This window comes from Ambystoma mexicanum, chromosome 6p, assembly GCF_040938575.1.
Source record: "Ambystoma mexicanum isolate Mex_15411 chromosome 6p, UKY_AmexF1_1, whole genome shotgun sequence".
Classification (NCBI taxonomy): Eukaryota; Metazoa; Chordata; class Amphibia; order Caudata; family Ambystomatidae; genus Ambystoma; species Ambystoma mexicanum.
In genome coordinates this window covers 1,158,897,511-1,158,915,197 of record NC_090935.1, presented here as the reverse complement: position 1 = coordinate 1,158,915,197, position 17,687 = coordinate 1,158,897,511, and the positions used below count along the sequence as shown (strand labels likewise).

Genomic DNA, 17,687 nt, shown 5'->3' with positions numbered 1-17,687 from the left:
ATTCCATTGCCATACCATCAGTCATAACCATGTGGTAATGCCATTGGACCAGGAGGTGGCGACAGTAAATTGTCAGATTTACTGTTGATTTACCACCAAACTCATAATGAGGCCCACTGCCACTGAGATTGTACAGATGATGTTACGTGGAGAATCTTAGCAACCACCCTTCACACAATATGTGGGGTTAGTCTCAGATTCAGCTATTTGTTACCATTATTTTCTACTTAAAAGCGCAAAGACAACACATCACAAAAGGGTGACTAATGATAATGATAAAAAACATACCTGTCTTGCTGTGGCAGTATTCGGGGGAGAAGCAGATGTCATCAAGCGCAACATAGCCTGCACGAGCCCCGTTGAAGGCAACTTCAAAAACAATCTGCAAATGAAACCAAACTGTATTGCTTCATTGTGTGCGTCATTTTTGAAATGATAGATCACAATTTTGAAAGAAGACATTATACCTAGCGGTGATATTTTCGCGTTCCAAAACGCTACTGTATATGTTCGCCAACAACATCTTTAAAAAACAACCCGGCGGTTGGTTCAGCGGTGACGCCACTGAACCAACCAGGTAAGTGGAACTGGGGTGTGGGCAGGGACTGGACACCCAAGGAAAAAGGAGGAGGGTGTGGGGCGAATATGGCAGGGTGGGGCAAGCAGCCATCTGGCTGCTTGGAACGTAGACTGAGATCGTGGGATTCAGCCCACAATCCGAGCAACCTTATTGGTTGCTTCTCCCACCCCGGGTGCTAATTTATCTAACAATAATAAAAGGCCAGATGTATGTTTGTCTGCTGCCGTACGCATAGAATGCTCCGCTAGAGGGAGCTGTTGTCTTAGGATATACAGTGGTCCAATTCTCATAGTTTTGCCTGCTGTCACCGCTAGAGGGAGCTGCATTCTTAGGATATATATATATATTGGCCCTACTGTGTGAATGAAAACCTGCACTTTGGCCCGTGTACACTGGCCTGTACACTAGTATGACTATAAATAAAATCTCTACAAAATCAAATCTGGCCAAATATTTGAAGCAGTAATTTCTACTATTAACACCTGCAAGTCACTTACTGGTCACTTCTGACAATCAATAAAGTAGATTCATAATTAAATCAAGGTTAATTTGTTGCGTTCCCTTCTGATTGTTGGGGCATGGCAACAGAATACCTAGTGATGAGAGGAAATGCAGAATATGTTATAGCGCATTGGAGTATACTCGTCACTTATTCACACAGTCAGCCTCATTACGAGTTTGGTGGTATCACAGTGGTTATACCACTGAGATACCACCAAACGGTATTCCAGTTGCCACAACTTGGTCTGGTGGTATTACCATTAGCGGTATTACCACAGGATTACAAGTGGTGGTAGGTGATGTTAGTCCTCATTAATTGGAGTCCATGGGGATTTCAGCAGTATTACTGCCAGCGATATTACCGCCACTGTAATACCACCGATTGGGTACGTTTTAGGCAGTAAGGTGGAGGAATTACCTCCACCATTCTGCTGGAGGTGTTTCCTCTGCCTTACCTCCAAACCTGTATTTCGGCAGTGTGTTAATGCAGTGGTAATACAATGGTAACAAAGTTAGCGCTGCATTACCACCATTTTTTACCACACGGCCGAACGCGTAATGAGGCCCAGTGTCCCGTTCTTCAAGCTACATATGGCTAGAACTATAGTAACTGATAGAGTATGCAATGTAGGCATACTCTTTGACTACCCTCTCTCCTTTTCCCCATCACATTAACTCTATAGCTCGAAAAACTGCAGCTTTCACCTTTCCAACAATAGAAAGATTTGTTTGTCTCTGGCTGCCATTAAAACCCTAATGCTTGCCTTTGTCTCTTCTCTTGTCTCCTTTGCTGTTCTTCTTTAATCTTACACCTTCCTGCCTACCAGCTACCTCCTCTCCATTTTTTTCTTGTTTTATTTGAATAATTTTTATTGTTCAAGATACTGATAATGATACATGTGTTAGCAAGCTACAGACTTTGAGTGGAACAGTTAACCATAGCACATGAACAGAGTAAACAATCTTAAGAAGCAAGAATATGATCTTTTTCCAAGACATTCATTAGTTGAATTAACTAATTGTACCAATTTAAACAAGAATAGAATAGAAGTTGGAGATATTGTTAATTGAACATGTATTATTATAAAACAAGTCTGTAAAGAGTGACTAATATTGAGAAAAGAATAGAAATATGGGGAAACGTATTGGGAGACAAACAGGAGACATACAAGAAACAGATGGGAGCAGGGTGAGGGGGGGAAGATGGGTATAATAACTGATGTCATAAAACTGATCTTTCCATTTCTGTGATAATATTAAACAGGCATTTGAATATAAATATAGACATCAGGTTAGTGAAGTGAATATGAGAATATATGTTCATGAGTCATGAGCAGTTGCATTGACACAGTTAAGATAACAGGTGAAATAGTACCATTTAGCACTGTATTTAGGAATTGTATTTTGATTGTTCGCCATGCACATTTCCAATTTATGAGTGTGACAAATAGCGTCCCACCATGCTTTAGTAGAGAGCAATCGAAAGTATTTCCAGTTAGCTGTGATACATTTTAAGGCTATACATATAAATAAATCATATAATCTGGTAGGGTCTGGTGGAATATATGTTGTAATGGCCAAACTTCCTAGAAATATATTCACAGAAGAAAACGGAACATCAACAGAGAAGATATGCTTAATGAGCTTCCACATATCATGCCAAAATTTGACAATATATGAACATTCAAAGAACATATGCATATATGTAGCAGGAGATAAGCCACATGACCAGCATTTTGCATCATAATTTGGGTTAGCCTTAGCTAATTTAGCCGGAGTAATAAATGCTCTATGAATGAAGAAGTAGTAGTGTTGTGTAATGTTGGCTGAGACCGATAATTGTTTCGTTTTAGAAAACAGGTGGAGCCATATCTGATCTTCAAACCTATATTCTAAGTCAAATTCCCACTTCAGACGAATTGGGCATACTTGAAATGTTGAGGTGAGCATATTATATATTTTTGAGGCTCTAACTTCGCCGGTCATGATTAGCTGTAGTAGTCTGAGGGCATCTGGAGAAAGAATCTCGTGGGAAAAGTGACCTAGTGCATCAAGACAGGAGTTGATCAATTTATTGTAAAACTGAAAATATGTCTTAGGTGTGGCAAATATGGTAGAGAATTGATGGAAGGAGAGAATAGAAGGACCATCTATAATATGTTGGATGAATCTGATTCCTCTTTTGATCCATGCTTTGCTATTAAGGATCTTTTTATTTATTACTATGTTCTTATAATGCCATAGTAAAGGGGAAAGGTACTTATTGGGAGTTTTAGTATGGGGGAAGAGAAAGGTTTGTAGGGCTAAAACAGATGCTTTAATAGATTCCAAGATGTTCTTTGAGGTATGATTAAATATGTATGTATAATCAGTAATATTGTGTGGATGAACCGTGTGTTTTTCTAATGTACACCATTTAGGGGTATCAGCGAATTCGGGATCTGTAAACCATTGGTGAGACTGTTTTATGAGAAATGCTGAGTGATATAGTTTAAAGTCAGGGAATCTGACACCTCCCATTTCATAAGGAGCTTTAAGTTTGGTAAGCGCTATTCTCTTGCTTTTTCCTATTCCCCAAAGAAAATGGAATATATAGATTTGAAAAAGGAAAGGGATAGTGGAACGGAGAGAAGCTGAAGATAATATAGTACAATAGGGGTTAGCATCATTTTAATTGTGTCCAAACGCCCCCACCAGGAGAAGTAAAGGGGGGACCATATGGATGTAAAGTCCTTAAGAGTATCCATTAACGTTTTAGTGTTGAGCATGATGGTTTCTTGAATTGTAGGGGCAAAACGAAGTCCTAAATATTTTATGGAACCACTGCATCATTTGAGACCAAAAATGTCGATGTCATGCTTGAGCCAGCAGGGATTTAAGGGCATAATTTCTGATATTTGTCTGTTTAGTTTGTATCCTTATACATGACCAAACTGAGATAGTGCATCTAAGAGGTTAGGAATATGAAGTTTGGGGTTTTTGATTAAGATAAGTATATCGTCAGCGTATGCAGCAATTTTGGTAATTGAGGCACCTGCTTGAATTCCTAGGATATTCTTGTTGGATCTTATTAATCCTAGTAATGGTTCAAGTGAAAGAATATATAATAATGGTGAGAAGGGGCAGCCCTGCCGCGTACCTCTGAGCAAGGGAAAGAATGAGGATGTTTGTCCATTTAAATAGATAGCGGATTTGGGGGCTGAATAGAGGATTTTGACTAATGAGATACATTTTTCCCCGCAACCGTTCCAGCGTAGGGTTTGAAACATAAAATTCCAATCTACACGATCAAAAGCTTTCTCAGCATCTAATGCAATGGAAGCGTAGCCTTGATTATCTTTTTTGTCTTTAGCTGCTAGGTTAATGGCATTAAGTAGGACTCTAGCATTAGAGGATATATTACGTCCTTTTACAAAGCCAGTTTGATCCGCTTTAACCAGATTTGGGAGTGAGGATTCAATTCTGTTAGCTAGTATTTTAGAAAAAAAGTTGCTTTCTGTGTTGATAAAGGAAATGGGTCGATAGTTACTGGGGAGGGAAGGGTCTTTGTCGGGTTTAGGGAAAATTATAATTAAAGCTTCTGAGAAAGAACCAGAGGAAGATTGAAAAAAGTGTTTTGATTTTTGGAAATAATACTTGGGATAAATTGGTGTAAAATTCTGGGCCGGGTGCTTCGCCTTTATCAAGGCTGTGAATAGCTTTATTGATCTCTGAGGAGGTAATATCATTGTCAAGGTGAGAAAGATCTAATTTGGGGTAAGAAGTGCGGCTAATATTATTAAGAAAGGAATCAATATTGTCTTTTGGAATAGAGATTTCTGGAGTGTAGAGATCAGTATAAAATGTCCTAAAGCATTCAAGTATTTCATCAGAACGGTGATGAGATATGCCTTGAGTGTCTTTAATATGAGATATTTGCACTTTTTCCTTTTTGGTTTTTAAATAAGAGGCAAGCATTTTGTCCGCTTTATTTGAAGTTTGATATATCTTTGTTTTGTATTTAAGTATGTTACCTCCCGCTAGTTCTGTGATTTCTTTATTGATTACAAAGCGTAGTTGTAAGACTTGTCGTAAGTTTATTGAGTTAGTGTCAACGTAGTAGCGATGTTCTGCAATGGTGAGTTTAGAGTAAAGGTCATCTAGGTGTATTTTCCTAAGTTTTTTGTTCATACCGGAGAGGGCCATTAAGTGACCTCTTAAAGCAGCTTTGAATGCATCCCAGTTATTAACAACAGAGGTATCACAGTCTTGATTGTTAGTAAAATATTGTTTGATAAACGCTTGTACGGATTGATTAAACTGTGGATCATTTAAAAGGAAGTTATTAAGTTTCCATCTAGTAGCAGTTTTGTTCGCTTCTGCGAGGCAAAAGGACGTAATAACCGGTGCATGATCTGATATAATAATATTAGAGTTTTTAGAATCTATAATGGATCCAGAGAGGGTTTTAATTGTGAAAATATAGTCAAGACGTGATAATGTATTGTGTGGGGGAGAATGGAAGGTGTAGTCCAATTGTGTGGGATGAGATAGTCTCCATGTATAAATTATCCCCGTTTCCGCTAGGCAATTAACAAAGGATTTGTGAGTTTTATTGGATTTGAACATGCAGCTGGATTTTCGGTCTAAAAAAGGGTCAAGAACCTGATTGACATCTCCGCACATAATCATATTTTAAAGTTATTTTTAAGTAGCATTTGTTTGATTGCGTTCCAAAAGGGGGGGGTCTGGTAGGTGGGGCCCATAGATGTTTAGAATTGAAACTTGTGTAGAGTCAATTAAAAGTTTAACCCATACCCATCTTCCATTGGTGTCAGCATCTTGGTCAAGAATTTTGAAGGGTTGTTTTTTACTTATTAATATAGCAACTCCATTTTTCTTGGATATAGCAGGACTGGAAATAACTTCCTTAACCCAGAGAGACTTGAGTTTCATTGTTTCTTTGTTGGATAAATGAGTTTCTTGTTGGCAGGTGAGCGTTGGCTTAAATTTGGTCAAGTGAGCTATAACTTTGCATCTTTTTATGGGATTCTTACATCTCTTGATGTTCCATGTTATGCACTTAAAGATCATTTAGTCAGAAACATATTGGTAGACATGCAACTTATAACTGTAGAACGATAATAGTAACAGATCCTTAGTCATGTGGTTTAAAACATATTTACCCAAATAGAAATACAGGAGGATAGAACATTGAGGATCAGGGAGGGAAGAACGGGGTCTGATCATATATTGGGAAGACTCAGACAATGAAATACTAGTGGTTTTAGAGATCAGACAGGACATAGGAGAAGGATCAGGGTGGAAAGATAAACCAGGGATAGGTACCGCCAAATAGGTCGCCAAAAGGAGAAGAACGACCAACAGTGGAAGAGGGACACCACAAGAGCGTCCGCCTCAATCCATTAAAGTAATTGGATAGTGATTGCATTAGGTAAATAATAGAGTAAAAAAAAAGGAAAATAAAAACAGATTATACATGTTATGAGGTCAATATTTCAAGTAGTAGATGGTGTTGAGATAATTGCAGGAGAGGAGGTGTCCATGCTGTCACTTTTTATGGATTGTATGAAGGATCTCAAATCAGCTGGATCATCAAACACAGCTGTGCGACCTTCATGCGTTACCTTGAAGGAGCATGGGTGGTATAAACCATAGTGGATATTTAGTTGCTTCTGAGCAGGACAAAAGGCTAGAAATATTTTTCTTCTTTGAGCTGTGGATCTGGCCACATCCTGTGAAATGAATAGCTTGCTACCATGCCAGATGAGTGATTTACGCTCCCTAGCTGTGGAGATAATACGTTGAAGTTGAGAGTATTCTAATAGGTAGAATATGAGAGTACTGGGCAGCGAACGAGATGTAGAAGAGACTGTGGTTTGACCAATTCTGTGAGCCCGTTGAATGTTAAATGTTGTTTCCAAGGGCAAATGTAGAATGGCTGGTAAGAATTTTTGCAGTAACAAAATGGGGTCAGATCCCTCCATCCCTTCTAGTAAGCCTGAAATGTGTAGGTTATTGCGCCTGCTGCGGTTTTCCAAGTCTTCGTTATGCTTTTGCAGATCTTTAATAGTTTTTTCTAATTGTGCAACTCTAGGGGATACATCTTCAAGAATTCCTACTCTTTTCTCCACTTCCACGACTCTGTTGTTGACACCCAGCCACCTTTCATCTAATTGCTGTAGCTTAGTGTTTGTAGTTTCAATAAAGGGTTTAAGTGCCCTAATTTCCGCAAGAATGGCCTCGATAGCAGGATCAGAGATGCCAAGTGGAGGTGGTGAATCACTTTTTGGTCTTTTAAGATTTGTTGAGGAGGAGGTGGCTTCTTTTGCAGATGATGCATTTTTTTGATTTGCTTTATTAGCAGCCATTGTTGGTGTATGTTGACTGAGTTTTGTTGTTGGGGCGTTAACTAGGGCTAGTAGTTGAAGAAGATAGGTATATGTTGGAACAATATTCAGCTTATATTCAATTGTGTGATCTCATTATTGTCATTTGTTTGAGTATCTTCTCATCTTGGTAGGATTTGGCAATACCACTTTAGAACTATATTCTATAGTGTCTCATAGTATGCAATTATTACATCCATATTATTCAAACTGTCTTACTCTTAAATAAAGAGACCAAAATGGAAGGACAGAGAACAATAAGGCGTATGGTGGTCAGTCATAATTTAGAAAATATAATGTCGAATGACAAAAATGTCGAAAAAATAATGTCGAAAAAAAAAATGTTGAATGCATTATTTTTTTATTTATATGTATTTTTTGGCTTAGGTAAGTATAAAAAATGGGTAAAATTAAAAAAAAAGGGGGGTTGGTGGGGGAACCCCCCCATTTAAAAAAAAAAACGTATTGAAAAATAAATTTGACATTTTTTTTTCGACATTTTTTTTTCTAAAAAATGACTTTCGACATTATTGTTTTCTACATTATGACTATAAACCAAGGCGTATACTATGGGCGCTTAATAGTTTGAAGAGATCCTGTAGGAATTGTTGATAATGTGATGGAATCCAGGAGCAGTCCTCTAGTACAGTATAGAACAAGGAGAGGAGGAGGCAGATATAGGTGTAGAATTTTAAAAAGAGCTGTTGATGTTATCTATAAGGAGGCAAGGAGGCTGGGAGTCAATAATCCAAGCTATTTAGTTAGCAAATAAAGTGACAAGTTTTTGAATAAATCAAGAGGAAAGAGGTGTCTAGGCGAGAAATATTACATATCAATTATTTGATGCAGAGATCTTTGTTTTCAAAAGAATATTTCTCTTTTTGTCTTACACTATAACATATGGTAAGTTGTGAAAATAGTTGATTTCTGTGGTTCTTTACTTACCCTTTTCTCTACTCTTTCTCTGAAGCTCTTATTTCTCTCCTCCCTTCCCTCCCCCTCCTCCTCCTCTTCTCACCTCTTCATCTTTTCTTCTCTTTTATTCTTTGTCTTCCTCTGTGTGTCACTCTTGTAAGTATTCCTGTATTTTTTTCACAACTCTGTGCTCCTTATTAAGTAGTAATATTGAATTTTCTCCTCCTTTCTTCTTTTTTTTTCCCTCTTTTTCCCCCACTAGATGGCGTTGTTAAGAAGCTGGTGCCCGTGAAAAATAAGAAAGACCCAAGCCGGCGCGTCACGTGTAATGCAACGCCGCACCTCTCCATGTGAGGGGCGGCGCGCTTCCTGTTTGTTTCCGGAGCCTTTCCTCGGAGCGTGACGTGATCGCCGAAGAAACTCCTCTCACTGCCAGAACGACGCAGAGATTTCACCAACTCGTTCGGAGTTGGAACGAGGGAGGAGGCAATGATAAAAAGGTAAGTAAAAGTTTAAATAAAATACCTAATGCGCTGTTAGCATATTTTATGAGGCGGAGCTGCACTCTTAGGCGGCCATCCTGGTCGGCGCGTAGCCACGCCCCCCAAGTAGACTCTACCTCCTCTCCATTCTAACATCTTTCTATCTGCATACTTCTCTCCCTTCCTTCTCGCTCTTCTATTTACTCATCTCTTCACTCGCTTTCCTGGCTTTCTTTCGAAGCTCGTCTTCGTTGCATCATCTTCAAGTATCTCTATGGTCTTTCTCCACCTTATCTTTCCTCACTTCTCCCATTCTATTCTCCTCCTCATTCCCTTTGCTGTCAATCTCTCTTTTTACTAGCTTTGCCCAAGCCACCTTTTGCCTCATTGGGTGTTCACCTATGCACTGCAACTCTCTTCCCCTCTCTATACACTCTTCCTCCTCTTTGCATGCCTTCCTGTCTAGGCTCAAAACCTTTCTCCTTTTTTCTGCATCCTAATCATCCATTGCTTTCACTTTTATTGTACTGTTCATTTCTTTTCAGCGCTTAGTTGTGAGTGCTATATAAATAAATAAATACAAATGCAAAAGTTACTTTAAAGGTGTCATTGTTATGATATGTTAGGTTACTTATAACGCGCTTAATACCCAGAGGTTTCTAAGCGCGGACCTGGGGATTGAACCTGGGTTGCTCTGTGTGCTTCCAAGGCAAGCAAGTTGACCCTGAGCTATCCTCCTGAGACCTCAGCAACATCCAGGGCACATCCAACTGTGGGGTGTTAATGGTAGATGGGCAACCCACGGTGCACCGGAAGTATCGCTTTGCAGGGAAGGGACAAATAATGGACTATCTTCATGTAATGCAGGTCTAAAAATGATACCGATTCGCATCAATCCTGAAATGATGGCCACCTTGTGCTACAGCGCGCAGACTCTGCGGTGCATCCGCTGTGTGAGAGGGGTGGGTGCGGATGAGTCTCTCCCATTTTGGGACTGCAGGATCAGTAAATGTTTTCAGAGCATGCAAACTGGAATATTCACGTGTTGTACAAACTAGGAATAATCTGTGTTTTGTAAACTGGGAATGCACTGGAATGTTGCAAACCGATGATATACTGGGGGTGCGCAAGCAGGGAATAATCTTTGAGTGTGCAAACTGCGATGTACTTGGATTTTGCAAAGTAGATTGCATAAACTGGATTAAACAGTTTGTGCAGTCTCCGTCTTCGTTTCTTTCTGTGAGTGAGGCCCATTTCCTACTTTGAATAATACACTTTTTTGCAGTTTGGTAATGAGCAAACCTCTGTTATCATCGAAATGCAACGTTCAAGCTGGATTCGCTATCAGAACACCTACACTATTAAAATGACTAGTTTAACTGCACGTAGCTCTGAAACCCAATCAGAGGCGTTTGCAGACTGATGCCTTGAATATCACACATTTTGTTAAATCGGCACAACTGATTGAAATGTATTAATGTATCCATCGTTATGCCCCGGGCCTGCACAGAGCAGTCAGATGGCAGCTTGTGTGAATTCAGCCCCCGTTGATCCTTGTCACAGCAGTAACCCCTTATCCTGCACAGTGTCAGCAGCCCCGTTTCTTGGCCCGGGCACACACCAGATGGAAACTCTGTGTCACTTCGGCACCTTGATTAGGAAGGTAGAGTTCATTTTGTGTCACATGCAGACAGTAGTTCATGGCAAATCAATGCAGTGATGTGTGCAGCAATGATTTGTGCGCTGCACAAGTTGCCACCCTGTTGATTAATGGTGTCTATGTGGTGCTCCCTTATGCAACAGCACAGATACCTGTTTTTGTCTGATGTGCGCAGTGTCCATACAAGAGCACACTGGACTGTTTTGTGCATGTGACTCTGACGAGCATGCCATACTGTGCCCACACTTAAACCCACAAAACAATCAAAGAAGTTGCCTCAAATTGTAAATGAACTAGGCGAAACACGCTTTCTACACTGCCACTCCATGATTTTCAGTAGGCCAGCACTAATAACAGATGCTAATGCCAGCTCTGTTAGATAAAGGACGGGCCTGCTCTTTCTTTGCAGAAATAACCCCTGAGGCCTGCACAATAGGGAGGAGGTAGTAGCTGAGGAACTGTGGGCCCTATACCACGTATCAGAAGCCAGTTTTGTTTAAAACTCTCCATCAGCTTATTACTACTAGTCAGACTAAAGTTTGAAAGAGGTACAATCCTTTCTGTGTAGCCTTTCTGTGCATTGTTTGTTGGGTCTCTTGTGCGGTATCCTGCTTTTCTGTAGATATAATTCCCTAAAGCTTTGCTCGGGCCCTTAACTTGGGTGGCGGGCTGTTACCCACAGGGTGGGCCATGGCCATAATTTTAGGGGGGACAGGGGTGTTTGTCCCCCCCAACTATCGTGGCACACCATTTTGTCCCCAATCATTTGGCTGGGTCACCTTTTCTACAAATGTCATGTCCCCACCAACATTTTCAGCAAAGTGGGCCCTCCACCTCTGGGTATATCGCCTCAGTATTTCAGTGTTGCTGGTAGCACTTTGGCATATTGTTCGCCACTCCTCCGATGTTCCTGGCATCACCAAGGCATATGGAGCAGCACTGTGATGACATGACTGAACAAAGTATTGGAAACGGGTAAGCAAAGGCTCTCGAGTGCACGGTTTGATGAGTAACACTGCTCGGAAAGCAACGTGAAATCCACCTTTCAATACATTTTTCATCATGTTTATTATAGGCATTTAACTGGCAGTATCCTCCGAGACCCACAATCAGGATGTCTTCTCCCATAAGATTCCTGCAGACCCAAGAATAAGAAAAAGACGGGGTGAGTGTTTTCCACTCTCGTCTTTTCTTCCCCAATTGCAACGACCATGAGTCGTGTTATGAGACCATGGAGTCCATGCTCTAATAATGAGAATATTCAGTAAATATGTTCTTGTCTACCCTGCAGATCGTAAAAAGAGGGTGCGATGAAAAAGGCAGGACATCAGTTTAATGTTTGGGAATCTACTTAATAAACATGGGATTCCCCAGTCCTGAAGAAGGCGTTCAAATTATCCAACACCACTGAAACTGGTCAACAATTAATTCATATGCTTGAATTAATTAACATACTGACAGAAAAGAAAACAGGTTTTTCCAGAGACAACCAAAACAAAACAACTACATTGACACCAAGATGGTCTTGAAATTGCCCTCATAGTATAAGAGTTTTGGAGTGGCCAATTTTTTAACAGTTGGTTTAAGGATGGGTTACTAATAAAGTTTCTAAGACACATCCCTGTACCCGTTTTAAAGAGACAGTATTAGCTGATTATTGACTTGTGAACAGTGTCTTGCTTTTAGATAAAGTGCTAGAGAGAAATAGGGAAAGTCTCTCTTTCTTTCCCTTCCTTGGATAGGTGGGCCACCACATGTACTACCCGCTGCCATTGGTTTTATGGACATGGGCCTTCTTTTTTCTCTGCATTAAGCCGGTCTTAAGAGAGCTAAACTCTCTTTAGCCAGATCTAAAAAGCCAGGCACTCGTTAGCGTGCTCTCAAATGGACAGCAGGCAAGGTAAATATGATCCCTTCAGATGCGTTGGGAAGAAATGACTCAGAAAGTAAGGTCACACTGAAGAGGGATGGGCAAATTCACCCTATAGTCACCCTCCTATAAGGTACGTGAAACAGAAGAAGAACAGACGATACCGTGAACGTCCATACTATTTCGGGCCGATTCTCAGTGCTCCAGTGATCGATCAGTATGTCGAGAGGTACCCACTAAGCCATCCCTACAGAACAGGAGCAGTACAAAACTTTCCCAGAGTGGATGAGGAGCCTCAGGCTGCAACTAAGGAGACTTCAATTGACAGTATGGATTAAAGCACCAAGAAGCCATGTTACTAATGTCGATACGGACACCATGACATAGCAGTGTAAGATAGGAAGTACATGTGCCATCCTCAAGGGGACACAAACACACACCCAAAAACATGAAGAACACATGCGTAACAGTTCTGTAAGTTAGAGGACAGGCACATATACATACTGCCTTTGCTTTAATATTTTGTCACTAGCTTAACAACAGTAATACAGAAACCGCAAGAAGGAAGAGACCCTGAGTAAAAGCTTGCAGATGCTTATATGCAAATAACCTTATGTAGCTGCAGGAGCACATATGGGACCTGACAGAACCCTGTATAATTAACATATGGAGAATATGGAAAAGAATGAACATGTAGAAGCCATGTTATGGCTTAGGAAAATTATAGTTGGCCACAATACCTCAGCAAAAGCTGAGCTGAGTAGAATTCAGGCTGTAGTACAGAGAAGCAAACGTGAGACAGGGCCGGATGCCGAGGTCGCCAGATTCGAGTGACATTCCATTTCTTGAACAACAGTAACACCAGCTGCAGTAAATGCAAATAATTCCTCACAATTCAGAGTAATTCTGAGCTGCAGAAGCTAAACATCGTGGTGTCCGAACACGTGCCCCAGCCGACACAGATGATGAAGCGAAACCAGAAGCTGGGAAAGAGTCGATGTCACAGCGCCAGACAGAAGCTTGCAACAAAGATGTTACAACGAGAGACAAGTGTTGCACGATGTCAACGGGCACTTTCATAGAGTATGTAGGTACACACAACATACAATGCAGACACATAGTCATTTATATTACCTTGAGAAGGTACACTAAGAGCTGGGAATCATTTCGGGTCCCAGGCCTGAGGACGTCAGCTCTAGCCAACCACAGTTCAGTATCCTATGGGTGGGTAGCAATGGGCAAGAACCAGTGGTAAGACCCTCACTCTGCAGCATTGTATATAGACAGTAATTTGGGGATGGACCAGGCCAGCCACCTGACATACGAGAGCCAGTAGACTAACATGTATAGGGTCCACTATAGTTGGACTATTACTCAGTACCCAGTCCAGTGTAGTGATTAGTTTGCTGAAGAGGGGCTCAGGTTGTGATGTCATTGTGACGTAATTCGGGTACAAAACTGGCCTGCGAGCCAGGAGACGTTGAGTGGTTCTTGGATTCCATCGATCCTTGTACTGATCACTGTTGGTTTTGGCTGTAATAAACCGCAGTTTGAACTTGCTGTCTGACTAGGCCTGTGCTCCTTTTTGGGGAAAGGTGTTGGGCCTTCAAAGAGTCTGAGTCCGCAAACTTCTAGTAGCCCTCAAACCTACCTGGGAGTTTGTCCCCAACAACACCGTGAAGGAGGCGGGCCACAGCAGCAGCCACACTCTGGTGAGGCAAAATAAAACTGAATGCATTCAAGATGTGAATGAACACATTTTGGATGACAAAAACATAAATAGCTGGTGATTCTAGCCATATGATACTTTGATTTTTAAGTCCAGTTGGTAAACAATGTTCCTGGATAGCTTACGGTTCCTCTTTGCACGTGCTTGCTTACCAGCGTGGCCCAACACATATAAGGCCTGATTCACAGAGCATTTTCCTATGGGATTGCGCCATTATAAAACACTTCTGTGAATCAGGCCCTCAATCTTAAAAATGAAGGCTTCACAAAGGGCATGACTACAACTAAGCAAAGCATTTTCAAAAATAGAACAGAGGAACTGCATTTAGTCGCGGCTAGTCAATACCCTAAGCGGACGATGGACCCTGGCTCTCTGGTGATTAACATTCGAAGCGCACGACTGATCCGGGCTCCCTGGCGCCTTAGAAAGGCATACACTCACTACCTGGTTTTGCACCCTTCTCCGATTCCTAAATGCAGTTCCTCTGTATAATGAAAAGATGCAGCGTTAAAGGACAGTGGAAGGAACGCCGGTGACTTAACCACATATCACGTTGTCTTTCCGCAACCACACATCAGCCTCATCTTAAAGAAATTTGTTGTCCTGAAGATGGCCCTTTCACCTATTTTTGAATGGATACCTGAGAACGCATCCAATTTGATATTTGGCCGAAACATGTCGACACTCTTTTTCTCGAATAGCGTTTAAGTCCATTTGCTATAGTTAATTTCTTTAAATGTGAAAGGAGGACTGATAAAATCCCTCCCTTTCCCCTTATTGTATGTTCTATCATATAGACATTTGTCTTTTGTGTTTTTTTCCGTGATTTATTATTGTATAAAGATATATTGTTTTTAGTATTTATGATTAAAATAAGATTTATACATATTTTTTTCTTTTTCTTTTGCTCCCAGTTTGCTTGATGTTGTTCCTTTCTTAATGAGTTCGTTTGCAATGCATTGTTTTTGTGACAGACTTTTGATGTTGATTTGTATGTGACAATAATCGACCAATCTCTACCCCCCCTGGGTCTTAGTAGTGAGGGGTTTTCCAATTCTCTGTGCTCCTTGCACCTTTTTTTTGCCATACAAATACTCCACACATTTGCACTAGCACAAATGGAGTCAACCTGTATTTTACACCAGCATAAAGCAGAAGTATACATGCATGCAACTTCTACTCATTTTGCACAGCGGAGTGCAAAAGGGTGGCGTATATATAGTTTTCCGGTTTTTTGCTCTTTACTTTTGTACTTTGCCTTGAAAATGTTGGGAATTTAGTGGAGGGGACCTACTTGCCTACACAGAAGTGTAAACGTAGCAGGTCCCTTCCACGCAATTTACACGGAACTCGAAAATGAAATGAGGTCCTATACGTTTTTAACACCCATCTCCACATGCTTCCCTGCTATTGCGGAACCTACTGCCTACAGACAGGTTGCCCCTCCATTGTAGGTTACAGCTTCAAGGAAGAGTCCTTCCTTTCATTTTAAATAGGAGGGGGTTTCTCAGACTGGGGTTTTGTTTGGGCTGTACAGGGCCCTTGATTCTCTCTGGATATCGCTCCCCAGGCCCAGTACCGTCCTAGAAAGAAAGGAAGGGAAACTACAGAGGAAAAGGAGTTTGTGTGCACCTTAGGAAAGAATTGCTTTGGTAAAAAAAAGGAAAGCATGTTGAAAAGAAAAATCGAGATGAGTTTTGGGACCCTATACACCGCCCATCCACAATTGATTACCACTTGAAATTCCATTTTAGCATTATTCAACCACATTACATGGCCTGCGGTAGCGGCCATGTAGTTATGGTTAAGTTGCTAAACCCATAGGAAGAACACCTTTTGAGCGGCTTGTAACTTTGCTCCCCCTGGATGAATCCTCACCAAACTTTGCAAAAAAAGTATATGGCCCACTCTGAATTTATTTGCAAGGCTTGGTGAGTTTTGTTCCGGGGGGGGGGGGCAGAGTTATAGGGGGGTCCCAAAATGTCTTTTTTTCCCATAGACTGAATGGAGGAAATATTTCTGTCGCGCCTACAGCCCAAACCGCTGGACGGATTTTCACCAAATTTGCGGCAGGAGCAGCGGTTTGGTCTCGAAAGAGTGCTTTTGTAAATTTGGTGAAAATCTGTCCAGTAGTTTTTTTTTAATGACCAAAAAGTAGGTCTAAAGAAAGGAGTGATATAAATGTAAATTTGGTGAAAATCCGTCCAGTAGTTTTTTTTAATGACCAAAAAGTAGGTCTAAAAAATTAGTGATATAAATGTCTGCTGGGCGGACAGGACACCGATTGGCTAATACACTTGCGTCATGTCCACGGACACACAACGTGTTCACTGATTGGTTGGAGTGAAGCGAGAGGTGCGTCAGATTTTTGGAAACGCCCGCCATCTTGGATTCGCGGATACCGGCCAGTGTCCGCAGACATCGCGGTAAAAACATTAAAAAAGACAACATTGCTCTTGTCAAACTTATCAAATAATCTCTTGGGAGGTTAGGGGTGATGAGGATGGGATGGAATAAGGCTGTAAGAAGCAAAAAAACAGATGTTCACGAACAGTCATGTTAAGTCTGCGGAAAGTCTTAGCAGTGCACGCTGGTGGCGCGAGTTATGGTTGCTTAGCTTACTTTAACTGGCGAATTTCTGGGGGGTTTCGGCTTTTATATATATATATATTATGTATATTGCATACCGAATAATGAGTATCCCATCCCTAAATGTGTAGAGGTGTTTTAAGTAGTTACATTCAGTAACTACTTTCACCCCAGAAACCAGCCCTCCCTTCACATGGACCGGGTGGTACCGCAGTTGACGGACTGCATGGGCAATGCCAATGCATTTGTTATTTTCCCTTTCACTGTAGCGAATTAGTGTGGAACGCATATAGCAAATTCTTGAGATTTCTTTAAAAATAAGCTTGTCAACTGGGTAGATCGAGGTCGCACAAAATAGAACAATAGACGTGAGACGATGGATGGCAATTTGATAGTGAGATACACCATGAATTTACATAACCAATACTGAGTACACTTTACTGCAGCTACACAACTTGTTTTTCAAATGAGTTGGCCTATTAAAGGTGCCTGTGCCTTTAACTAGCTCTTACCTCCAGTGGATATGGTGCAGTGATGTCTACCTCGGCTAAGTTCCACTCGTCGGTCATTGCGCTCTCCATTTTCCAGACCTCCTCATAGAAGCCTTTAGTATCTCTTGTGTAGAGTGTGAAGACGTGGCCACTCGCCCGCTCCAGCTGATAGTAGAAGGACAAGCAGCCCGACATGGGGGTGGTTATCAGGGGCGAGACCAGCTGAGCCACTTCTTGGAAGTGTTTAACATACACTGAGTCCACGTACATGTAGTGCCCTGGAAAAGACAAGAGGGACTCAGATGGTAAACAATGGTTAAAGAAAAGAAATGCAAGTGTTGGAAGGCAAGCATTTGTGAAGAGGGATGTGACTTAACACTCTACCTAACACACAAAGGAAATAAGGTGGGTACCTACAAGATATCAAAACAACAGCATACAGTGATTTCCTGACCTTTGCTCATCAATATAATTAAAATAA

General features: G+C 41.1%; 1 protein-coding gene across 1 annotated transcript in view; it reads right to left on the bottom strand.

Annotated features, from left to right (window-relative positions):
• MAMDC2 (MAM domain containing 2) overlaps positions 1-17,687 on the bottom strand; it is a 682,997-nt gene that overhangs the window by 286,378 nt on the left and 378,932 nt on the right. Inside the window, exons 6-7 of the mRNA XM_069625792.1 lie at positions 17,228-17,484; positions 289-382 (exon numbers count right to left, since the gene is read on the bottom strand). Coding sequence (XP_069481893.1) covers positions 289-382; positions 17,228-17,484 — 351 coding nt within the window. The remainder of the gene's footprint in view (positions 1-288; positions 383-17,227; positions 17,485-17,687) is intronic.